The sequence below is a fragment of the Chiloscyllium plagiosum genome, unplaced genomic scaffold (assembly GCF_037043375.1).
Source record: "Chiloscyllium plagiosum isolate Xiang-an unplaced genomic scaffold, Cpla_swu_hap1 HiC_scaffold_1, whole genome shotgun sequence".
Lineage (NCBI taxonomy): Eukaryota > Metazoa > Chordata > Chondrichthyes > Orectolobiformes > Hemiscylliidae > Chiloscyllium > Chiloscyllium plagiosum.
Window position 1 is genome coordinate 7,512,650 of NW_028270139.1, and position 26,420 is coordinate 7,539,069.

A 26,420-nucleotide genomic window follows, 5' to 3' on the forward strand; every position below is an offset into this window, starting at 1 on the left:
GCAGTACTTCACTGACTGCATGTAAAAAATCCAAATATAGCACATTTGGTCATTCCCCTTTACCCTGTTTGTTACCTCCTCAAAAGGTTCTAATAGTTTGTCAGATGTGACAACTTCTCCTGATTTTGCTTGATTGTCTATTTTTCTAAATAAGGTCGGGAAAATGAAACTTAGATGCATGTGGAGTAAAGGCAAGAGGATTACATTAGAGAGAGAAGACAGGGGCCACAAGGTTAAAATGGAGACAGCATAGAGATCAAAATACAAAATAAAATTACGTTCATGGAATTGAAGTACAGAACCACCTTCACTAATTTCGAGTGTACTGCTGTATACTGACTGATCTGTATAAAGTTTACATTTAGCAAAATCATACCACTTGAAGTATTAGTCAAATCTGATTACTGGTTGGAGTTGATTGTATCATTAAACAGGATCAAATCTGTATAAAGTTTTTTTAAAAAATTCTGTATTCTTAACAAGGAATCAAAATGTACCAGAGTCTAGTTTCACATGATCCATGTTTATTAAGCAATTGGTAACTTTTGTTCCAGGTTTAAGTGCTATGTTACAGTTTAACAAGTAAAATTAAAATGTAACTGTACAATATTGAACATACTATTCAAAAAATAGGAAATTTTAGTGGCGTTGCGTTTGATTTACATAAAGGCCATTTATTCAACTTGCAGTGAACCTAATGGTTTAATATTTATAGTCATAATTCCATTTTGATTTCTGGACAGATGAATAAATCATCTTGATAAAACAACTTCCAGAATAAAGATACACTTCCAATTGATACAGTACCTTTTCCAAATTACAGTAATTAGTGCAAAAACCTCCAATTGGTTAAATTTCCTTAGCAGCCCAGCATTATAACACACCTGATAAATTTTTGGTGCTTAGATGGCTCAGATGTATCAAAATGGTATTAATTTTGGATAGGGAACAGTCCAAAAGGAGTTTGAAGGGCTTATGCCCGAAACGTCGATTCTCCTGTTCCTTGGATGCTGCCTGACCTGCTGCGCTTTTCCAGCAACACATTTTCAGCATAAATATACAAGTGACAAGTTAACTTTGTCTCAAACAAAAAGCATGAGTACAGACAACCCATTTTAACTTGAAAGATGCAGGAGCCACAAGTTTGTTTTCAGTAATTTGATTGATGCAGCTTGGATCCATTTCCTGCTGTTAGTCACAAAATTGCATGTTTTGACATAAGACAGTCGATAATTTGAAATGCCACTGACGCGAGATCTGCTACACACTGCTGTAATTATTGTTTGGAGTCAGGTCTTACAGAAAATACACTTTGGACTATGTATAAAATGCAATAAATGTTTTGTTTTCTTGTACAATTTTTCAAACAAATCACATTTAAAAGTGATCTTTTCATAACCACAATATTTGACAAATGGCTTTTGTGGCATCTGTCATGGGGACTTTTACATCATCCAAAAGGACAGCTTGGATTTGGACTTAGCATTTTAACTGACAGGAAGTACTGCAGTGTCAGATGTACTCAGTCCTAGAGTGAACTGTACGCCAAGCTTGTGCTCTTGGGATTGATAGGGAGAGCTTTACTTGAGTGCACTATTAGTAGAAATTCCCATCAGCGGAGGAATTTTCTTAATTCATCCAAGGGATGTATGCATCGCTGGTAAGATCATCACAGCCTCTCTCTTAAAATGTGGATTATAAATTCTATGGTTCTGCATTAAATACAACTTCTCTTTCTTTAGCATCCCAGTGGCAGAGTACTTCTAATTCTAAAACTCCAATTACTCTTTCCAGAAATCAGGTTTGATGTCTGTGTTTAACCTTTCGAGAAAAGAGAAACACTGATTGGATATCAAGTTACCTACATTGCTCACGTCCAGCCGACACTGCTTATAAATGCAAATGGATCATCAATCTTTAAGCATGATGCACAACTTCCCAAAAGCCCCTCAAAATACAGCAATTATATGCCAAAGTGGTCCACTATGAAATCAAAAACTTCTCCTGTAACACATCAGCATATAGCTAAATGTTTCTACTTTACACAATTGCAATGCCAGGAGTTATAAATAATCTGATGTAATGTGTCAGGAGCTTACTCAAGCCTGTCATTAAAATTTGAAATCTTGTGGATAAGTCACCTAAGAAACTCAAAAAAAAATATTTTTTTAAATGTGCTGCCTGTTAAATGTACAGTATTGGGATCCCACCACCCCACCCACACCGGTACCCTGTATTTCCAGATTAGCCAGTACAAGTTTATGTTCTAAAATTCAGGTTGAATTACAGTAAAACATGGGTAAAAGTAACCAGCTGGTACAGGAAAAATGAAGTTTTTTTTAAAATCAAATAAAACTGATCTTTACCGACCCCAGTTGCCATGCTCCACCCTACTATCCTAGTGTGGAATATTCCTGACATTTATTATTCCTTAGCAAAAACAGAAATTGTTGGAGAAACTCAGCAGGTCTGGCAGCATGAGAAGAGAAAGGAGAGTTACTGTTTCAAATCCAGTGAGTGAAGTTTCTCTAGCAATTCCTACTTTGGTTCAAATTTTGGTTTGCTTTAATTGTGCTCACTTCAATTTTCTAGCAAGCATTATTTGTGCAAGAGTCTTATCACCTTATCAGTTTAATTTTGTTACTGTTTGCAAGTGATAAGTAGGAAGGACAGACAATTGCTTAGTCAGTTTTAACAAATGAGTATTGTATCAAAAAGGGGTTAAAAGGCTCAAGCAATTTAAGGTTGAATACAAATGAACGGTATTTATGAAGAACAACACCTTCCAACATCTCCATCTCAAACATTGTGGAACAGTTGCATAGTGTCCAGAACAAGCACTATCCAGACTTGGAAATATAACGCTGTTACTTCACTGTCACAGGGTCAAAATCCTGGAAATCCCCTCTTAGCAGCATGGAGAGTGTAGCCTAAACCATTGCTCAGTTGACTGGACAACTGGTTTGTGACGCAGCCTGATGCCAACAGCATAGATTTGATTTCTATACCAGTGAACGTCACCAAGGCCCTACCTCCTCAACCTTGGCCCTCACCTCAGGTATAATGATCCTCAATAATCACACCAGTCATCTCCCTCTTGTCTCAGAGGACCACGAGCTGCTGTCTCATTCGAGTGACTTTTATTTCATTTGAGCAATTCAAGAAGGTAGTTCACCACCACATTCAACAGCAATAGGGATGGGAGACAGGTACTAGCTAACCGGTGATGGGGATGGGAGACAGGTACTAGCTAACCGGTGATGGGGATGGGAGACAGGTACTAGCTAACCGGTGATGGGGATGGGAGACAGGTACTAGCTAACCGGTGATGGGGATGGGAGACAGGTACTAGCTAACCGGTGATGCCCACAACCCAAGAAACTTTAAAAAATATACTGGTTGCTGCAGTAACACAGGACTATTAAAATTCACTTCAGATTTAACAATGCTCGTTAACTAGTAATTTGAGACTTCTGCATGTTGATGGATCCTATAATGCTCTAACCAATATTTTGACATCACTGGCAGATTGTTATACTTAAAATTGTTTTATGAATTTCAGAATTTTGTGCATCTATTTAGTCAGTACTCCTCCTCATTCCTCGTCAGCTTTCTTAATAGTATTAGATTTCTAAACTTTAAGTCTCAAATAGAGATCATCCGTACTATTCAGTATAATTATCTATGGTACCAACAGAACAATGACCTCAAAGGAATGTAGGAGGTGAATAGTTGAAGTACCAATATACATCCTGATCAGCTTCACGCTGAATTGTTAGGCAGCGGATTTAAGGAGTCTTCAATTTCTTTCGCTTTGGCTAAATTATCGAGAGAGTCATTTGGTTCTGAAACAGATGTGGGATGAGATGCAAGAACTGCATGTGTTTGTCCAAATCCTTGGTAATGTCCCAGTGGAGAAGGTGGGAGGGATGGAGTATCAGAGTTCAGGTCCTGGCTTGCTGAAGACAGAAGGCTGGTGTGCTCATTGTGCTCTTCTTCTACACCAACATTCGTTTTCCTTGGTCGACCCAAAACTGTCCTCCCTTCAATTTAGAAATAGAACATTACTCATATTAAAGTCAACTTAATACTGCAAGCCACACCCATAAAAGTAACATCTTGATGAAGTAGCAGCCATTGCATTTACACACCATTCACCAGATTCAGTCAGCTGCACAGATTCCAACTTACTTGGAATCCTCTTATTGACTTAAACCTGTGCTACACAGAAGAGCATTCTGCTTCATTAGATGCCTCCCTCCAGAAATCTTACCTAGAAGCAAGAAATACTTGAGAAAGCAGGAAGAGAACAATCTGTGTTCTAAATCATAAAATTCAAGGCACTGCAGACTTGAACAGTTTCCTCAGGAGCTCTGACAGGTAACAGTATTCTGAATACCAAGTACAACAGAACAATAGATTTACTCTGCAAGTACTGGCAAGTGGTATCTGTGCAAAATCGCCTGGACAGAGTCTCATTTGGAGTCAAGTTGGGTTTAGTTGTCTCCTTGAGTCAGGACACATCAGCACAGCTGCTGCTGCGTTTGAAGATTAGGTATTACAACATGGTCTAGCATCCTCCAATCAAAGGACAAGATTTATTCTATGCTGGACAGATTTTGATACAACAGCTAGGAACACGTTAGCTCCACATAAGGAATAAATATTATATATGTTGTAACTACTTTCTACAAAACTGGAAAACAGCGGAGATGATACCAACTTTGCTTCAGTATTCATTCGTGAGAGGGACCTTGTCATTTGGGAGTTCAGCGTGAAACAGGCTGATATGCACCAACAGGTCAATGTTGAGGAGGAGGATGTGCTGGAAATTTGAAAAATGTGAGGACAGATGGGTATATCCCATCTGGCCCAGGGGACCTAAGGTTAATATGGGAAGCGAGGGAAGAAACTGCTGCTCCTTTGGTGATGATCTTTGCATCCTCACAGTCCACTGGAGTAGGACCAGATGATTAGAAGATGGCAAATGTTACTCCCTTGTTCAAGAAAGGAAATAGGAATAATTCAGGTAATTACAGACCAGTCAGTCTTATATTGGTGGTGGGTAATTATTGGAGAGGATTCTGAAAGACAGGATTTATGATTTGGAAAAGTATAATTTGATAAGAGATAGTCAGCATGGTTTGTGAGGGACAGGTTATGCCTCACAAACCTTATCGAATTCTTTGAGGATGTGACAAAACACATTGCTAAAATTCATATACACCACACCCACTGCTCTATCTTCGTCAATGCATTTGATAAGGTCCCCCATGGTAGGCTCATTCAGAAAATAAGGATGCATGGGATACAGGGAACTTTGGCTGTCTGGACACGGAATTGGCTGACTTATTGAAAATAGGGTGGTGGCAGATGTAAAGTATTCAGCCTGGAGCTCAGTGGTGTTCTGCAGGGATCTGTTCTGGGAGCTCTGCTCTTTGTGATTTTTATAAATGAGTTGATGAAGAAGTGCAAGTGTGGGTTAGTAAGGTTGTCGATGACACAAAATTTGGTGGAGTTGCGGGTAGTGCGGAGGGCTGTTGTAGGTTGCAATGGGACATTGACAGGATGCAGAGCTGGGCTGATAAAGTGTCAGATGGAGTTCAACCTGGAAAAGTGTGAAGTGATTCATTTTGGAAGGTCGAATTTGAATGCAGATTACAGGGTTAAAGGCAGGATTCTTGGCAGTGTGGGGGAACAGAGGGATCTTGGAGTCCATGTCCATAGATCCCACAAAGTTGCCATCCAAGTGAATAGGAGAAAGTGAGGACTGCAGATGCTGGAGACCAGAACTTAAAAATGTGTTGCTGGAAAAGCGCAGGCAGGTCAGGCAGCATCAAAAGGAGCAGGAGAATCGACGTTTCTGGCATAAGCCCTTCTTCAGGATTCTCCTGCTCCTTTGATGCTGCCTGACCTGCCTGCGCTTTTCCATCCAAGTGAATAGGGTTGTTAAGAAGCCATATGGTGTGTTGGCTTTCATTAGGAGGGGGATTGAGTTTAAGAGCAGTGAGGTTATGCTGCAGCTCTATAAAACCCTGGTTAGACCACACATCGAATATTGTATTCAGTTCTGGAAAGATATGGAAGCCCTGGAGAGGGTGCAGAGGAGATTTACCAAGATGCTGCCTGGTCTGGAGGGCAGGTTGTATGAAGAAAGGTTGAGCGAGCTAGGGCTTTTCTCACTGGAAGAAAGGAGGATGAAAGGTGACTTGATAGAGGTGTTCCAGATGTTGAGAGGCATAGATAGAGTGGATAGCCAGAGACTATTTCCCAGACGGAAATAGCTTTCACAGGAGGACATAATTTTAAGATGATCCCCTAATTTAGGGGAGATGTGAGAGGTAGGTTCTTTACAGAGTGGTGGGTGGGTGGAATGCACTGCCAGCGGTGGTAGTAGTGTCAGAGACATTAGGGGCATTTAAGCAACTCTTGGATGATAGCAAAGTGAAGGGTATGTAGGTTAGTTTGATCTTAGAGTAAGATAAAAGCACGGCACAACATAGAGCGCTGAAGGGCTGAACAGTACTGTCCTGCACTGTTCGAACTCAAACTGCTGATTTTGCATTGGGGTTCATCAGTCTTAGATTTGGTAATAAGTAAAACTTCATAATCAATTTACCCCCAAATATAAACTGTCCATTGGAGACCAACAGCACTTAACAGAAAGAAAATGGCTTTTAACTGAAAAAATAGGTCAATGTCTTTTGTGGCTGGAAAGAAAATAGTAATTTTAAAAAAATTAAGCAATTTGAGACAGAGGAGGCCACCTTACGATTGTAAATGGTACAGCAGTCACGCAGGAAGAAACTGCTGAGAATCTGATATTAAAAAAATACAAGCACGAGGGTAACTGACACCAGTGGAGAGATACAAAGAGAACACTTGGAGTCAAATAGATCTCCTATTCAGAATCATTAACAACAGTATTTTACCTCAGGTATTACGAAACAAGGTTTTGTTAAGAGGAAATACGTTCAAATAATTTTTTGGTGAATTAACACAGTTGTGGAGTGCAATGCAATTGACTTCAGAAAGTTAACTGATCAATGTGTCACATGACAGACAAAACACAATATAGCAAAAGTGGGAAAAGTGGTGATGGTAGCAGCAGCATGGAAACAAACCCTGGTGAACTGCTGTTTCTCAGCCTTCAGGGAAGTCCTCACCCCAGAATGCTCTCGAGGAATTAATACCATGATCAATTTCTAAAAAGACGTTCATGATCTAGAATTGGATGTGCAGCACAATTTCAAAATGTTATGTTACTTTAAGTAGGGCAAACTATAAATGCAAGTGATAGATTTTAGGAAACATACAGGATGGTGAAATTGACAGAAAATGCTGCAGCTGAATTTTTAAACTCGCGAAGTGACTTATTTTGGTTGGAGGAACAAGAAAAGGCAATATAAAGGGTATAGTTCAAAAGGTAGGCAGGAGCAGAGGGGCCTGGGATATGGAAGGTAGGGGTGCAAGTCTTGGTGGTCAAGTTTAGTTTTCATTTCACTGACTTTGTTACTTAAGACAAGGGTGCAATATAAAGTCGAAGAATGTTGTAGCTCCTGTAGCCATTTCACCGGACAGGTAACTCTGGGTTGTGAACAGGCACTGTTCTCCAGTCCGTTTGCAAATCAGAACACAACGCAGGACAATGTAAAGCAGCTGTTCAGGAAATCACAACCATGTATGGGATCATATAAATTAAATACAAAAACCTCACTATATAAGAATAAGTTATATAATTAATGAGCAAAGGTCCATAGAAGGGGTATGATTTAATATACATTAATTTTGTATTAAAAGCCGTCATTGCTAAAAAAGGAGAGAAATTCACATCTTGTATTCTTGTGCTCAGTAGGACAAGGAAGCGAGAAACCAAATGTGAAAAAGGACAAATTTACACGGCATAAAAAGACGGGGTGCTGATTCCTTGGGTCACCGTTGGCATGGGGACGCACTAGGGGCAGTTAATTGTCAATCATCACTCTCAGCAGGCAGGTTGACTCTGATTGGTCAGGACTTTGCCATGCGAATGCAGAGATTGATAATCTCCATGATCCCTTTCGTACTGCAGGGGTTGCAATGTATGTACAGGTTCTTTTTGCCTACATTAGATACGATCTTGTCTGTTAATATATGTTGTAGTTTCTAGCATAAGCAAGTGCATCACACTTAAGAATGATACTGGAAATCAATTGAAGATTGCTTTATTATTAATGCAGTCTGGAATATTTAGTAAATATCCTGAAAAATGCAAAGGCTGTCCTGGAGGTTAATTTTGTAGCATACAAAATTGTAGGAATAAGAATGCTGTTTTGGGAAACATAGGGGGTGATGGATTCTCAGGGGAACATAGGACGAACAGCTACATTGAGACGGGCTCTAATGCAATGAGGGGTACGTCGGCCTCCAAGAGATCAATTGTGTTAGGGGATTCTGTAGTCCGAGGTACAGACAGATGTTTCTGTGGCCAGCAGAGAAAAAGCAGAATGGTGTGTTGTTTCCCTGGTGCCAGGATCAAGGATGTCTCAGAGAGGATGCAGAATGTTCTCACGGGGGAGAGGGGCCAGCAGGAGGTCATTGTCCACATTGGAACCAACGACATTGGAAGGAAAAAGGATGAGATTCTGAAGGGAGATTACAGGGAGTTAGGCAGGAATTTAAAAAGGAGGTCCTCAAGGGTAGTATTATCTGGATTACCCCCAGTGCTACGAGTGAGTGAGGGCAGGAATAGAAGATAGCGCAGATGGTTGTGTGGCTGAGGAGCTGGTGCAGGGGAGAAGGATTCACATTTTTGGATCATTGGAATCTCTTCTGGGGTAGAAGTGACCTGTACACGAAGGACAGATTGCACCTAAATTGGAAGGGGACTAATATACTGGCAGGGAGATTACTTGTTTAAATCCTCCCGAATAGCTCTAGTAAAAGTGGGGGATAGGACCCAGGGAAATAGTGAGGAAAGAGATCATTCAGACTGGTACAGCTGGAAAAAGGAGTGAGTCAAACAAACAGGGCAGGCAGGAACAAAGCAGAGAACAAGGTTGGACTGATAAATTAAACTGCATTTAATTCAATGCAAGACGCCGAACAGGGAAGGCAGATGAAATCAGGGCATGGTTAGGAACATGGGACTGGGATAACCATAGCAATTACAGAGACATGGCTCAGGGATGGGCAGAACTGCCAGCTTAATGGATGTAGATTTACTCGCTGAGCTGGAAGGTTTGTTTCCAGATGTTTCGTCACCATACTAGGTAACGTCAGTGAGCCTCCCGGTGAAGCACAGGTGTTATGTCCCACTTCCTATATATGTGATTGTGTTTAGGGAGGTTTCCCACGGAAATCTAATCACATATATAGGAAGTGGGACATAACATCAGTGAGCCTCTGGTGAAGCACTGGTGTTACCTAGTATGGTGACGAAACGTCTGAAAACAAACCTTCCAGCTCAGCGAGCAAACCTACATCCAGTACCTCAACCTGAGCTACAAATTTTCTCAAAACATGCTGGCAGCTTAATGTTCCAGGATACAAATGCTATAGGAAGGACGGAGGTTGTCAAGACAGGAGGGGGAGCGGCATCTTTGAAAAGGGATAGCATTACAATGGTACTTAGGGAGGATATTCCTGGGGATACATCCAGGGATGTTATTTGGGGGGGAACTAAGAAAGCGATGATCACCTTATTGGGATTGTATTATAAACTCCTGAATAGCGGAAAATTGAGAATCAAATGGTATGAACATAGAAGATTTAGTTAGTAAGTTTGCATATGGCACTAAACTTGGAGGTATAGTGGACAGTGAAGAAGGTAACCTCAGAGTATAACAGGATCTTGATCAGAATGGCAGATGGAGTCTAATTTCGATAAATGTGAGGTGCTGCATTTCAGAAAAGCAAATCAGAGCAGGACCTATACACTTAACGGTAAGGTCCCAGGGAGTGTTGCTGAACAAAGAGACCTTGGAGTGCAGGTTCATAGCTCCTTGAAAATGGAGTCGCAGGTAGATAGGATAGTGAAGAAGGCGTTTGGTATGTTTTCCTTTATTGGTCAGAGTATTGAGTATAGGAGTTGGGAGGTCATGTTGCGGCTGTACAGGCCACTGTTGGAATATTGTGTGCAATTCTGGTCTCCTTCCTATCGGAAAGATGTTGTGAAACTTGAAAGGGTTCAGAAAAGATTTACAAGGATGTTGCCAGGGTTGGAGGAATTGAGCTTTAAGGAGAGGCTGAAGAGGCTGGGGCAATTTTCCCTGGAGCATCAGAGGCTGAGGGGTGACCTTATAGAGGTTTATAAAATCATGAGGGGCATGGATAGGATAAATAGACGGTATTTTCCCTGGGGTCGGGGAGTCCAGAACTAGAGGGCATAGGTTTAAGAGTGAGAGGGGAAAGACATAAATGGGACTTAAGGGGCAACTTTTTCACGCAGAGGGTGGTATGTGTATGGAATGAGCTGTCAGAGGAAGTGGTGGAGGCTGATATAATTACAGCATTTAAAAGGCATGGATGGGTATATGAATAGGAAGGGTTTGGAGGAATATGGGCTAACTGCTGGCAAATGGGATTGGGTTAGGATATCTCGTTTGCATGGGTGAGTTGGACTGAACGGTCTGTTACTGTGAGGTACATCTCTATGATTACGAATCCCAACACATACTAGATGCAGAGCTTTGGTAGAGAGTGATAGGATAATGCTTCCATAACAACTAAATGGCTAGGTCCCCAGTCACCAGATTACCTGAGATATGGCCTATGAAAGCTATTTTGCATAATTATGGCTATGCTGATCACTAATTGCTGTACATCGTGCAAGCTCATGAACATGTTTCGCCTTAATTCTACTTTTGGCTCTGAACAGGTAAATTTACTGTTAATAAATACAAGTCTCATTTTCTTCACCACCAGGATGCTGTATCAGCCTAAAAGGTGAGGTGGTAGGAATTTCAGAAGCAGTCTGATTCCAAGTCTGAACGCTATATGACTAAACTATTGGTAGGCCACATCAAACAGCATGTCCTCTTGATCAGGCAAAGTAGGCAGCATGCTAACTACACTCAACATGCCTGTGCCTGCAAGCTCATCATGTCCAATAGCAGGAGCACATCTACTGTTGGATAACATTCACTAAACAAACAATCTTTTATTATGACCGAACAAACTGAAAACGTGACCAAAGTGTCTGGATTCTTGGGGGTTATGGATCCGGGATTTGGGTGCAGAGACGAGAAAGAAGTAATGTGAACCTTCACAAATTCTGGGTTAGGGCACAACTAGAGTATGACATCCAAATCTGATGGTCCACTTTAAGAAGAATGTGCGGGCCCCAGTTTCAATGTGGAAGAAATTTACCCACATAGTTTCAAGGATGGAGGATTTTAGCTACTTTTAGATTGGCAAAGCACCTTTTAGATGGAACGGAAACAGAGGGGAGATCTGATGGAAGTGTACAAGATTGATAAGCTTGGACCAAGTGGACAAAGCCAAAATGTACCATGGGCTAACGGGAACAAGGGGATGAAGAAACAAAGGTTCTGGGCAAAGGGAATGTGTGAGGAAATGCTTCTTTTCTGCAGCATGTGATAATGATCTGGAACTCACTGCCCATGACAGTCAAAGGAAGAAACAATGAGTGATAGTTATGGGGAGACAGCAGAGGACAGAGACTGACTGGATTGTCCCACAGCAAACCAACATGGAGTCAATGGGCTACAGGTTCTCCTGTGTTGCAAATGAAAGTAATTCATAGAAGACAGCCCAGACCCGAAAGATGATGTGGAAATTTGGTTTACAAATAGATTTTTTTTTAAAACGTGAGATAAGAACAGTCTCACTTAAACATGACTTCCTTACCCACATTCCGTACTTGCTCTGATATATCTGCTCTGATGTCAGAGATATCCCACATGGCAAAAAAAGAATCCAAGCAGGAGCCTTCTTCAGCTTCTTGGACATAGGGCTTGTAGGAAAAACTATAATGATGACCAATCGCAGCAAAAAACATTTCAATACAAATCACAAAATCCTGGGGGAGAAAGAAAAGCCACAAAAAGCATTTGATGAAACAAATGTTTTTGGTGAGACAAATCTTAAATTCTAGTTAGTCCTCATACTCAGAACATAAAATGAACAGACACAAGAAAAGGCTACACATTCTCAAGTTCAGCTTGGGCTTGTTGAAACTTCAGTAGTTCATCATGAATATACTCAGAGACTGAACATCTAATAGTCTTTTAGGGGAGTGAATTCTTAAGACTTAGAATTGTCAGAGTGAAGAAATTTCTCCACATGGTTCTAACTGGCCAAAACCCCTTAGCTGGAGAATTTAGAAAGAGGGTCTTTGCCTCAGTTAATAGGGTAGATGCTGAGAGGCTCTCTCCCTTAAGTCCTCCCAGAAACTTCAACGCTTCAGTTCACTCTTCTAAACTTTAAACTGTATTATCTTTCATAGAACATTACAGCGCAGCACAGGCCCTTCGGCCCTCGATGTTGTGCTGACCTGTGAAACCAATCTGAATTCCATCTAACCTACACTATTCCATTTTCATCCATAGGTCTATCCAATGACCATTTAAATGCCCTTAAAGTTGGTGAGTCGACTACTGTTGCAGGCAGGCCGTTCCACGCCCCTACTAATCTGAGTAAAGAAACTACCTTTGACATCTGTCCCCTCAATTTAAAGCTATATCCTCTCGTGCTAGTCATCACCATCCGAGGAAAAAAGGCTCTCACAGTCTAGCTCTAGCTCTCCGAGGAAAAAAGGCTCTCACCAGGTCCTAGCTCCCCGCCCTGCCGTGTGTTCACCATCCCTCCAGACTTGCCCCTCTCTGAGGATGAAAGATCAGTCCTCAGCAGAGGTCTCACCTTCGTTCCCACACGTTCTCGGGTCAATGAATTCAATACACGGAGTGACATCGAACAATTCTTTCGCCGCATTCGCCTCCGTGCCTTCTTCTTCAATCAAGACCCTCGCCCACCCTCCGACGACCTCTTCTCCCACCTCCAACACACCCCGTCCACCTGGACACCCCGTGCTGGCCTCCTACCTGCCCTCGACCTCTTCATAGCAAACTGCCGCCGCGATATTAACCGCTACCTGAACTCCCCCATCCCTCTCACCCACTCCAACCTCTCACCCTCGGAACGCGCAGCCCTCCACTCCCTCCGTTCCAACCCCAACCTCACCATCAAACCAGCTGACAAGGGAGGCGCGGTAGTAGTTTGGCACACTGACCTTTACACCGCTGAGGCCAAACGCCAGCTCGCAGATACCTCCTCCTACCGTCCCCTTGACCATGACCCCACCCCCCACCACCAAACCATCATCTCCCAGACCATCCATAACCTCATCACCTCAGGGGACCTCCCATCCACCGCCTCCAACCTCATAGTCCCACAACCCCGCACCGCCCGTTTCTACCTCCTGCCCAAAATCCACAAACCTGACTGCCCCGGACGACCCATCGTCTCAGCCTGCTCCTGCCCAACCGAACTCATCTCGGCATACCTCGACACGGTCCTGTCCCCATTAGTCCAAGAACTCCCCACCTACGTTCGTGACACCACCCACGCCCTCCAACTCCTCCAGGATTTCCGCTTCCCCGGTCCCCAACGCCTCATCTTCACCATGGACATCCAGTCCCTGTACACCTCCATCCCCCATCACGAAGGACTCAAAGCACTCCGCTTCTTCCTTTCCCGCCGTACCACCCAGTACCCTTCCACCGACACCCTCCTTCGACTCACCGAACTGGTCCTCACCCTGAACAACTTTTCTTTCCAATCCTCCCACTTTCTCCAAACAAAAGGAGTAGCCATGGGCACCTGCATGGGCCCCAGCTATGCCTGCCTCTTCGTAGGGTATGTGGAACAATCCATCTTCCGCAACTACACTGGCCCCATCCCCCATCTTTTCCTTCGCTACATTGATGACTGTATCGGCGCTACCTCGTGCTCCCACGAGGAGGTTGAACAGTTCATCCACTACACTAACACCTTCCACCCCAACCTCAAATTCACCTGGACAGTCTCGGACTCCTCCCTCCCCTTCCTAGACCTTTCTGTTTCTATCTCAGGCGACCGAATCAACACGGACATCTACTACAAACCAACCGACTCCCACAGCTACCTGGACTACACCTCCTCCCATCCTGCCCCCTGTAAAAACGCCATCCCATTCTCCCAATTCCTTCGTCTCCGCCGCATCTGCTCCCAGGAGGACCAGTTCAAAATACGTACAACACAGATGGCCTCCTTCTTCAAGGACTGCAATTTCCCCCCCGACGTGGTCGACAGTGCCCTCCACCGCATCTCCTCCACTTCCCGCTCCTCCGCCCTTGAGCCCCGCCCCTCCAACCGCCACCAGGACAGAACCCCACTGGTCCTCACCTACCACCCCACCAATCTCCATGTACAGCGCATCATCCGCCGTCACTTCCGCCACCTCCAAACAGACCCCAGCACCAAGGATATATTTCCCTCCCCTCCCCTATCAGCTTTCCGTAGAGACCACTCCCTCCGCGACTCCCTTGTCAGATCCACACCCCCCACCGACCCAACCTCCACTCCCGGCACCTTCCCTTGCAACCGCAGGAGGTGCAACACTTGCGCCCACACCTCCCCCCTCACTTCTCTCCAAGGCCCCAAAGGAAACTTCCATATCCGCCACAGATTCACCTGCACCTCCACCCACATCATCTACTGCATCCGCTGCAGCCGGTGTGGCCTCCTCTATATTGGGGAGACAGGCCGCCTACTTGCGGAGCGATTCAGAGAGCACCTCTGGGCTACCCGGACGAACCAACCCAACCAACCTGTAGCACAGCATTTCAACTCCCCCTCCCACTCCACCGAGGATATGCAGGTCATTGGACTCATCCACCGCCAAACCACAACAACCCGACGGTCGGAGGAGGAGCGTCTTATCTTCCGACTGGGAACCCTCCAACCGCAGGGGATGAACTTGGACTTCACCAGTTTCTTCATCCCCCCTCCCCCCACCTTGTCTCAGCCGGATCCCTCCAGCCCGGCACCGCCTTCCTGACCTGCAGTCTTCTTCTTGACCTCTCCGCCTCCATCCTACTCCGACCTATCACCCTCACCTTGACCTCTTTCCACCTATCAAATTTCCAACGCCCCCCCTCCAAGTCCCTCCTCCCTACCTTTTATCTTCTCCTGCTGAACACTCTCTGCTCATTCCTGAAGGGCCTGTGCCCGAAACGTCAAATCTCCTGTTCCCTGGATGCTGCCTGACCTGCTGTGCTGTTCCAGCAATAAAGTTTCAACTTTGATCTCCAGCATCTGCAGACCTCACTTTCTCCTCTCACAGTCTACCCTATCTAACCCTCTGGTTATCTTATATGTCTCAATTAAGTCACCTCTCAACCTTCTTCTCTCTGACAAAAACAGCCTCAAGTCCCTCAGCCTTTCCCTCTATACCAGGCAAAGCTTCCACATCCTTCCGATAATGCGGTGACCAGAACCGTACGCAATACTCCAAGTGTGGCTGCACCACAATTTTGTACAGCTGTAGCATGATCATATGGTTCTGAACTCAATCCCCCTACCAATAAAAGCTAACATACCATATGCCTTATTAACAACCCTTTCAACCTGGATGGCAACTTTCAGGGATCTATGTACATGGACACCGCGATCTCTCTGCTCATCTACACTACCAAGATCTTACCATTAGCCTAGTACTCTGCATTCCTATTGCTCCTTCCAAAATGAATCACCTCATACTTTATCACATTAAACTCCATTTGCCACCTCTCAGTCCAGCTCTACAACTTATCTAGGTCCCTCTGGAACCTGCAACATCCTTCCACACTGTCCAAAACTCTACCAACCTTAGTGTCATCTACAAATTTACTAACCCATCCTTCTACACCCTCATCCAGGTCATTTATAAAAGTGACAAACAGTAGTGTCCCCAAAACAGATCTTTGCGGTACACCACTAGTAAATGAACTCCAGGATGAACATTTCCCAGCAACCACCACCCTCTGTCTTCTTTCAGCTAGCCAATTTCTGATCCAATTCGCTAAATTACCCTCAATCTCATGCCTCCATATTTTGTGCAGTAGCCTACCATGGGGAATCGTATCAAATGCCTTACTGAAATCCATATACACCACATCAACCACTTTACCCTCATCCACCTATTTGGTCACCTTCTCAATACGGTTTCTGAGGCACAACCTACCTTCAAAAACCATGTTGACTATTCCCTAATCAACTTATTGCTCTCAAGATGATTATAAATCCTATCTCTTATAACGTTTTCCAACATTTTACCCACAATCGAAGTAAAGCTCACAGGTCTATAGTTACCAGGGTTGCTTCTACTCCCCTTCTTGAACAAGGGAACAACATTTGCTATCCTCCAGTCTTCTGGCACTATTTCTGTAGACAATGACGACACAAAGATCAAAGCCAAAGGTTCTGCAATCTCCTCTCTCGCTTCCCAGAGAATCCTAGGACAAATCCCATCGGGCCCAGGGAACTTACCTAGTTTCACACCTTCCAGAATTTCTAACACCTCCTCCTTGTGAACCTCAATCCCGTCTAGTCTAGTAGCCTGTATCTCAGTATTCTCCTCGACCACATTGTCTATTTCCAGTTGAATACTGATTAAAAATATTCACTTAGTGCTTCCCCAGTCCTCTGACTCCACACACAACCTCCTATTACTACCCTTGATTGGCCCTAATCTTAATTGGCCTTAATGGGCAGCACAGTGGCATAGTGGTTAGCACTGCAGCCTCACAGCGCCAGAGACCCGGGTTCAATTCCCGCCTCAGGCGACTCTCTGTGGAGTTTGCACATTCTCCCCGTGTCTGCGTGGGTTTCCTCCGGGTGCTCCGGTTTCCTCCCACAATCCAAAAATGTGCAGGTTAAGTGAATTGGCCATGCTAAATTGTCCGTAGCGTTAGGTGAAGGGGTAAATGTAAGGGAATGGGTCTGGGTGGGTTGCTCTTCGGCGGGTCGGTGTGGGCTTGTTGGGCCGAAGGGCCTGTTTCCACACTGTAATCTAATCTACTCTCATCATTCTTTTATTCCTGATGTACCATTTGAAAGCTTTAGGGTTTTCCTTGATCTATCTGCCAACAACTAAGATAATAAAATGTAAACTTCAAAAAGAATAATATACCTGAATCCCTAGGTCCCTCTGTTCTACAACACTACCCAAGGCCCTACTTTTAATTGGTTAAGTCCTGTCCTTGTTTGGTTTACCAAAATGCCTTGCATTTATCAAAACTAAACTTCATTTGCTACACTTCATCCCATTAACCCAACTGATAAAGATCCCTTTGTAATTTTAGATAACCACCTTCAGTGCACACTATACTACCAATCTTAGCACCATCTGCAAATTTACTAACCACGTCTTCTATACTCTCATCTAAATCACGTGTATAAATGACAACCAAAAGTAGACCTGGCACTAATCCTGGTGGAATACCACTGGTCACAGGCCTCCAGTCCAAAAAATAACCATCCACCATCACTGACTCCTGCTGTTAAGCTGATTTTGTACCCAATTGCCAAGGTCTCCCTAAATCTCATGTCATCTAATGGTACACAATATTATAGGCGAATGTGAGGACTGCAGATGCTGGAGATTAGAGTCAGGAGTGCGGTCCTGGAAAAGCACAGCAGGTCAGGCAACATCCGAGGAGCAGGTGAGCTGAGTCAATGTTGCAGGCAAAAGCCCTTCATCAGGATTGGACAAATCTATGCCAAGTTTAGATAATGATAAAAGAAAAGCTGTTCCAATTAATTGACAGTAAAAGGACACGGGAAACAAATGTAAGTGTTTTAGGCAAGAGATGCAAGGGGATGTGAGCAAGAATTTTCTTTTAAAGAAGTGTAGTATGTGTATTGATCTGGAATAAGTTGCCTATGTGAAGAGGAGTTAATGAATGATGTCAAAAGATTTCAAAGGAAACAATCTTTCAGGACTAAAAGGGGGACTGGAACTGGCTGCATTGCTCTACAGAGAAAAGAGAAAATTTATGGGCTGATTTCTGTATCATTATGGTTTTACAATGCTTTTGAGGACCCTATTAAGCTTCCTAATACTACTCTATATTTCCTGACCGTCAACTAATCATTTACTCCAACTATTAGATCAAATTTAATGCAACAAGATTTTGCTGTGGTAGCTAATCAAATGCTTCATGAAAATACAACTAATACAATGTCCACTTGTTTCTTTTTATCACAGCGTAAGTTACATCCTCAAAGAGCTCTAACAATTGAAGTAATTATTTTCAGTAAATTATTTAACTGTATTAATTACATTCATTAGCTGTGTGTAGTTGGAAGCACATGCTGATAGGGTTACAGGAAAATGAAGAGAGGTGGTTCAAGTGGAACATACATACCAGCAAACACAAGGAAGGCTGAATGGCCTTTTTATATACTGTAGATTCTGTTTACATTCTCTCCAGGTAGCTACCTTATAATGCAAATATTTTTGTGCCTTCCCTCTAAGAATTGACAGAAGTCACAATGATAGTCTTCAGTGAAATCTGTTGATAGCTAAGGCATACCTGGCAAAGTTCCTGGGATATTCTAGAGACTCCATTTTCACTCCCACAATTAACATGGGGAGGAGCTCCAACAAACTATTTGCCCTCTTTCACCCTCCCCAAGCGCAACATTTCTCAGTTGTCCAAATGGAATAAAATCCTAGCAGAAACCATTTCCATTCCATTTTCTAATCCCTGTTGTGGAATTCATGAAAAGGATCACTTGGAATTTTAGATCAGTGTATTTTATACACTAATATTCCATTCGCTGTTAACAATCCATCCTCAAACTCGAGTAGCACTGCTCCTTACCACTTATCTCCTCTTCATTTAATAAGAGGGGAAGTTGTGGAATTTACTAACTACTTCCGAAACAGGTGGCACTGCAGCCAAAAATCCCAGTAAGAGCAGGGATTTCAGCAATCTGTCTGTATCCGTACTGAAACATACTGGACACACCCACTGGAAGTAACAGGGAGCATCTGGACTACAAATTGGAATCAACCAAGTATGTGCATGGATAGGGTTGGCAAAATATTCAGTTTTGTTTTTAAATTCAATTCCAGTCTAGCACATTCTCCCAGTTGCTTTCCTTTCACAGAGATAGGGAGTGAGGGGTGGATGCTCTTTGGAAGGTCGGTGCAGACTCGATAGGTTGAATGGGGAATTAATTGAATTGTAAAATCACTACAGTGCAGGCCAATCAAGACCAGTCACTTTCAAATCTCTCAAACCCACATTTAGCTCATCACCTATTCAGTAGAATCTAACTAAACGTACTGAAAAATATCAACAGTTATGCCACCTCTTCACTCTCCTCATGAGTGCTATGCCAGTGCCCATCAAATTTACTAGGTCTGACTCATCTTTCGCAAAACAGTTATTTTCCAACCCTGAGGACATCACTTCTTGGGTGTACTCTTGCAATTTTCTACCCTTCTGATGTTAAATTAACTAACTTAAAAAGTTTTTATTTTCATCTATTTTGTTTTTAATACCTTCAAACCCCCCAGCACAATCCATAAACGCAACCAGCTCTGGAAAATTGTAATGAATGTGGAGCGTGTGTCTGATCATTAAATGGTAGAATATTTCTCCATTGTCCAAACAGCTGAAATACCATATACCTACCAAGACAGCAACGGTGATTCGCAAACAGTTTCCATCTTGGAGATATTTCTCTTGAATATTTTTGACTGTTTATGTATCTACCACATATCAATTTAGAAGGCAAATCTCCGAAATCATAATTTGAAGACCGGGAATAAAATAAAGGATGCAAGGTTCCAGAGATATTACTTTAAACATGAAATTGTTACATTTACCTGCAGGCCAGTAGCAACAGCTTCCACACTTTCCCAGTCCCACGTATGTTTCTCAGAAATTATGCCAACTTTCACAAGTAAAGCAATCAAAGCAGCTTGCCTATGAAGGAATTGAAAAAGATTTTTTTAAAAACACAGTATGCTGTCTGACTAATAAGCTAACTAACAAACTCGACTCCGATTCTGCAGTAGGTATCGAAAACGTTAACGTCTTGATTTGCAGGATTGTAGTATTCCTATTTGGCAAAATACAAAATAATTCAGTTGGTTCCCAATATTTATGACAGACATATTTAATGATTAGCCAGTAATATGAAAGGAGGATTTTTTTTTTTTAAATTTAAAAAAACCTTACCAGAAAGATACGAATACAACCAGTTTCACACAAAGAAACTTGCCCACTGGTTGAATTGGGTTCAATTCATTTCGCAGCACTTTATAAAACAGCACAAGGCAATACATGGCAAACTGCAAAGTAAAAATGAATCCAAAAAGATAGAATAGATAAACCACTTTCAGTTATAATGTGATAATAATGAAGAGAAAAAAAAATTAACTGAATGGGGATACGTTTGAGTCCACAAAATACTGTTCACATCTAAATAAATGCTTCCTCTTCGATTTTAAAAGCAGTTCTTTCGTTATCTAATTCATAATTTGAACTACAGTTTGCTACAATGGACGTTTTCTGAATTAAGACGGTAAGCTTTCTTCAAAATTTAAAATAAAACAGGATTGAAAAAGATAATCAAATAAACTTGATCAGCTTTACGTAGTATCAATACAAAGTTCAAAAACATATATTTTTTGCCAAGGAATAAATATAAGTACACTTTATTTCGTAGTTCAAGTGTAAGGATATGTAGATTACTTGCAAACATCATTTGAAGTTATTATTGATAATTGAGGTTTCATAGGAAAATGTAGAGAGAGAATTCAGCTACATTTAATGGAATATACACATGTTCAGTCTAAGACCAACACAGGAGATAAATCAACTCAAAATATTGAATCAAATGCTACAAACTAAGAATGTAGACCATACATACATAACATATAGATGCATAACAAGACTTACGATTTGCGAAAGGTTGTTAATTATAACCAAATATGTCCAAGCATTTTTGAAGCTGAAATTCCCTTCATCATACACTCCAACGAGTTCACAGATTCTAAGGAAAAGGAAAAATGGCTTTAAAATCATCTGCTCATAAAGACTGTGTTCCATTTCATAATATACGCGTCAGCCGGCACAAGTTTGAATGTTGAAATTCTAAAATACAGATCAAAGAAAATTCATACTTGCTCCATGTGATCTGTGAATCCTTCTCTGGGTATTCTCTTTGTTATGGACCAGGCCAGACCCCCCTCAGAACACTTTCAGAAGTAGCCCAGACCCTAACTTCTCTTATTTTAAAAGCAGATGTAAAGTGGATATTCCAGGAGTGATGTAGCTGGTGAAATCACTCGGCTTTAAGCAAAACAGAATTTATTTACACACCACAGTTGAAACACGAACAAAAGAAAACAGAATTTAGAATAACCCCACTGTTCCAAAATCCAACCAACACAAAATTGCAACTTAAATTGCAGAATTGCTGTTCCAATACCCACAACAACCCAAAGACACACCCCTTGACAAACTCAGATTCTTAAAAACAGGAGAGATTGCACAGAGAAAAGAAAAGTCAGGCAAGAAACATCTGTTGAAGCATGGAACCTTTTTTCCACAGTAAAAGTTTCTCTGCTACCAGCAATTTCTGCCTGCTAAAACTAAACCAAACTTGAGAACTGGCCACTCCCCTGCCATTGTTTAAAGTAGCCACTTCCAGACATATCAGCACCTTTGCCTTTATGACCCCTCTTGAAGAAAAAATGGACAAAATAACCTTATTAAAGGGGCAGCATTGTCATACCTCCCCCCTTAAAATATACAGAGATGGCTTCATTTTACAACCCCTTACTCTTACTCAGTTAGTACACTAAAATACATGCAAATGACATTGACTATAACCATGTAAACATGCACTACTACATTCTATTTAAGGCTGTTTATTTCTGCCACCAAACGCCTCAGATTTTTATCCAAGTCCTGATAATGCTTTGGCGATCACGTTTTCTCACCCTGCCATGTGTACAATTTTAAAATTCAATGGCTACAGTAATAAGTTCCATCTAAATACACTGGAATTTGTGTCCTTAAATTCCTCCAAAATCCTTCATGGGTAATAATCAGTATAGATGATTGTCTTAGACACATTACTGGCAACATATATGTTGAGGTGTTGTAACACCAACACCAAGATCAAAGTCTCCTTTTCAATTGTTGAACATTTCTGATGATGAATGCTTAACTTCCTAGAGAAATATCCAAGAGGTCTTTCTATCCTCAAGTCGTTGTCTTGTAACAGTATAGTACCGACACCCACATCTCTCTCATCGATAGCCACCTTGAATGGCTTTGCATAATTAGGTATGGCTAATACTGGGGCAGTGGTTAACACAGCTTTCAGGCTGTCAAATGCCTTATGACAAGCTGCTTTTCTTCAACAATTCAGTGAGGGAAGCAGCCACACTGCTAAAATTTGATATGAATTTTCAACAAAACCCACTCAATCCCAGGAACCATAGAACTGCTCTCTTGGTCAATGGTAGAGGAAACTCCCCAATAACCATTGTCTTTATGTTTTGTGGGGCCATTTGTCCATGTCTGATAACATGGCCCAGGAATGTGATTTGGGCTTTGGCAAATTCACTCTTCGCCAGGTTTATCACTAAGCCTGCCTCCTGAAAGTCAATCAAATAACTTGGATAAATGTTGCAAACATTCCTTCCACATGAGACGAAAAATCACCAGGTCATCGATATATATCACACAATTGGGTAATCCAGAAAGGAAATGTGGCTGACACATGTTTCATACCAAATGGCATGACTTTAAATTGATACAGTCCATTTGGCATCACAAAACCTAAAATTATGTTCTCTCTTTCAGATAAAAGGTATCTGCCAGTATCCTTTGACTAAGTCCAACTTAGAAATGTAAGTTGCTTGTCTTACTTTTTCAATACAGTCTTCCAAATGTGGAATTGGATATGAATCAGACTTTGCAACAGACTGCACATGAACCATCAGGTACCAGCTGGTTTTGGCACATGACTATGGGTGAGTGCCAGTCACTACAACTCACTTCAATTATGTCATCTTGGAGCATGTATTCAATCTCTTTTTGAACCTATGGAGAAAGTGAGGACTGCAGATGCTGGAGATCAGAGCTTAAAAAGGTGTTGCTGGAAAAGCGCAGCAGATCAGGCAGCATCAAAGACCTTATGCCCGAAACGTCGATTCTCCTGCTCCTTTGATGCTGCCTGACCTGCTGCGCTTTTCCAGCAACACATTTTTAAGCTTTTTGAACCTATGCCAACTTGAGGGTTAAGCCTAGAAGAATGTTGCTTAACTGGAACAGCATTTCCTATATCCACATCATGCATAATTAGGTTAGTACTTCCCAGCTTACTTCCACATGTCTCTTCATGAATTGGCAATAACACTTTCAGGTCATTTTGATTTTCCTCTGGAAGGTAACTCAATAATCTATCCCATTTTTTAACAACTTCCTTATTGTCCAATTTAATTTGAGGAAACTCTAATTCGGAATCCTCTGAACTTGGTTCTTCACTTTATGTTGTAACCAGTAACACATTTCTCCTTTTGCTTTCCTTCCCTATCAAAATACCTTTGAGCATATTTATATGACACACTTGGGAGATTTCTCTGTTTGGAGTCCTTATCAGACAGTTCACCTCACTCAGTCTCCTTTCAACTTAACAAGGTCCACCAAACCTTGCTTTTAAAAGGTTCACCTATCACTGGAGTAACATTAACAGTAAAATTGCAAGCTTCTGATATTTTGTCTGCTTCCTATTTCATGGCATACTGCGATATTTTTAAAGGGTGTATAGCCAAACCCCCTGCTCTATTTAACCATTCCCTAAAATTTGACACACAGTCCAAATGTGGGCTCTGAATTTTGACTTAGCAATTTCTCCTTAGCAGCCCTCTCACTTCTCGCCCAAAAACTAATTCAAATGGACTGAAGGTGGTTGCTTCATTTGCTGCATCTTTAATGTCAAAAAGTACAAATGGAATTCCTTTACCCCAATCATCTGGATAGTCTTGACTAGAAGCCCATAACATGGTCTTGAAGGCCAGCTGCTTTTCTAGTATTCCCTGCGGTTCTGGCTGGTATGCAGTGAATTTGAATCATTTTATTCCTGAGCAGTCCACAACTTCCTTGAATAATTTTGATGTAAAATTTGATCCTTATCCTGATTGTATCTCTGGGGGTAGTCCATTCTAGTGAAAAATTTGAGTAACTCTTCTACAATAATTTTAGCGGTGATATTGCATGATGGAATGGCCTCAGCAAATCTAGTGGACATATCCATTATTGTTGGCAAATACTGATTCCCAGTTTTTGTTTTGGGTAGGGGTCCTATGCAATCCATTAAGACCCTTGTAAGGGATGGGTATTAAGGTGTGGGTTTTATTATTGTCTGCAGTTTTCCAATTACCTGACACATGACATGACTGGCAAAATTCAGCTATATTCTTATGCATAAAATGTTTTTGCATTTTAGCTTGAATTTTTCTCACCCCTGAATGACCTACTAGAAATTCACGTGCTACCCGCAACTCTTGCTTTCTATAACCCACTGGCAATATGATGTGATGAACTTCCGCCCATTTCTCATCTGCCTGATTATGTGATGGTTTCCATTTCCTATTTAAGACATTATTTTTAACATAGTAACACTCAGATTCTTCTGTGTGTGCTTTCTGATACAACTGCTTCAGTTTTTCATCTCTCTGTTGTAGCTCAGTTAATTTATCTGAGCTGAAGATATCCACGTTGTCCTCCACTTATTCTGCTTTGTCTTAATCACTTGATTAAATATGGTCTCTGACAATTCTACCTCAATGTTCGTATCTGTATTCTTTGATTTTTCCTCCTATTTCAACTAGAGGTTTTCTGACCTTGTTATCACAGTCAGGAAAAACCCCAGGATATCATTCCTGTAATACCTCAGTTGCCTGATTTTCCACTGGCTTTTCAACCACAGTAGGCAGAACTCCCACCTGTAACCCAACTATATTGTTAGCAGGGACAAATTGTATTGCTGGAACCAAGAGTTCTTCCAATATTTCAATCACCACTTCTCCACCAACTCTCCAATCTCACTCTACATATCTGAGCGCTTCTTGTCTCATCGCGAATTCCACGTACTAGCACTTTTTCTGGCAGTAGTCCTTCTGAGTTACATATCTCGTCATCGTTCAGAACGTCAAAGATTGACATGATCCCGTATCTCTTAATACTGTAACCTCTTTACCTGCTGCTCCTGGCCTATGCAAGTAAAACCTATGCAAAGGTAAGGTGAAGATGACCTGGTACTTCCTCCTTAACCAACATCCGACCAGGTGTACATTCTGGTGCAGCTTTTTAGCCTCCAATGTGCTTTCTTTTACCACTCCAACAAAATTCGCTGGCTTATCCTGTTTTCCTACATTCATCTTCCCAGTGCTTTCTCTAACCCACCATCACTGATTTCATGTGGCCTACTTTACTGAAGTGAAAACAGTGGAGCTTTTTAAAATCTTTTTTCCCCTTCAAGGGTTTCCTTTTTGCCCTGTGGTAAGTTATCCTTGTGAACTTCACTGAGATCCACCTTTCCCTTTCCACATGAGGATTTTTCTTTGCCCCAATTTCTATCCCTCACCGATTGAAATTGATGTTAGAAGCCAAACTTTGATTTATGAACCGACTCATAATTATCAGCCATTTCAGCTACTAATCTTGCCATTTTAACTCTCTGCTGTGCCACACGAGTTCTCACTACTTCAGGAAATGTATTCTGGAACTCCTCCAAAACAATCATCTCTCTCAGAGCGTCATATGCATGCACTATTTTTAATGCCCTTATCTACCTATCAAAATTACTTTGTTTGATCCTTTCAAACTCAATGTGTATTTGACCTCCTTAGATTCTTGAAACGTTATCTGTACGCTCCTGCACAAGCTCATATGCACTTAAGATGGCTTTCTTCACCTCCTCATACTCCCCAGATATCTCCTCCGATGGTGATGCAAATACCTCACTCGCTCTACCTACCAGCTTTGTCTGGATCAACAAAACTCATAGTCACTAGCCACTTCAAACAGGATGAAAAAGGCTTCTACATCCTCAAATTCAGGCAACACTTGGATAAATTTAACAGATCCCCACCAGGCCTTTGGCTATGATGGGTTTGCTCCCTATCTTCCTCAGTAAGCATACCTTCCACCATCACCTCCATCCTTTTAAGGCAACTTCCTGTCTACGTGTCAATTTCTAAAGTTCAAAATCTTCCTTTTCATTTTGTTCTGCTAAAGCGATTATGTCCTCTTCCAACTGTCCCTCGTAGCCACACATACAGATGACAAGGACAAATTTGAATGGAACAACACAACGATCATAAGACACACTCAACATAAGACAGACAGAGAAATTTGAGAAGC

At 41.9% G+C, this 26,420-nt stretch overlaps 1 protein-coding gene across 1 annotated transcript in view; it reads right to left on the bottom strand.

Annotated features, from left to right (window-relative positions):
- Positions 1-502: 502 nt before the first annotated feature.
- tmem184c (transmembrane protein 184C) overlaps positions 503-26,420 on the bottom strand; it is a 51,522-nt gene continuing 25,604 nt past the window's right edge. The window contains exons 6-10 of the mRNA XM_087975102.1: positions 20,940-21,033; positions 20,217-20,329; positions 19,862-19,961; positions 11,851-12,022; positions 503-4,043 (exon numbers count right to left, since the gene is read on the bottom strand). Coding sequence (XP_087831228.1) covers positions 3,763-4,043; positions 11,851-12,022; positions 19,862-19,961; positions 20,217-20,329; positions 20,940-21,033 — 760 coding nt within the window. The 3' untranslated portion in view covers positions 503-3,762. The remainder of the gene's footprint in view (positions 4,044-11,850; positions 12,023-19,861; positions 19,962-20,216; positions 20,330-20,939; positions 21,034-26,420) is intronic.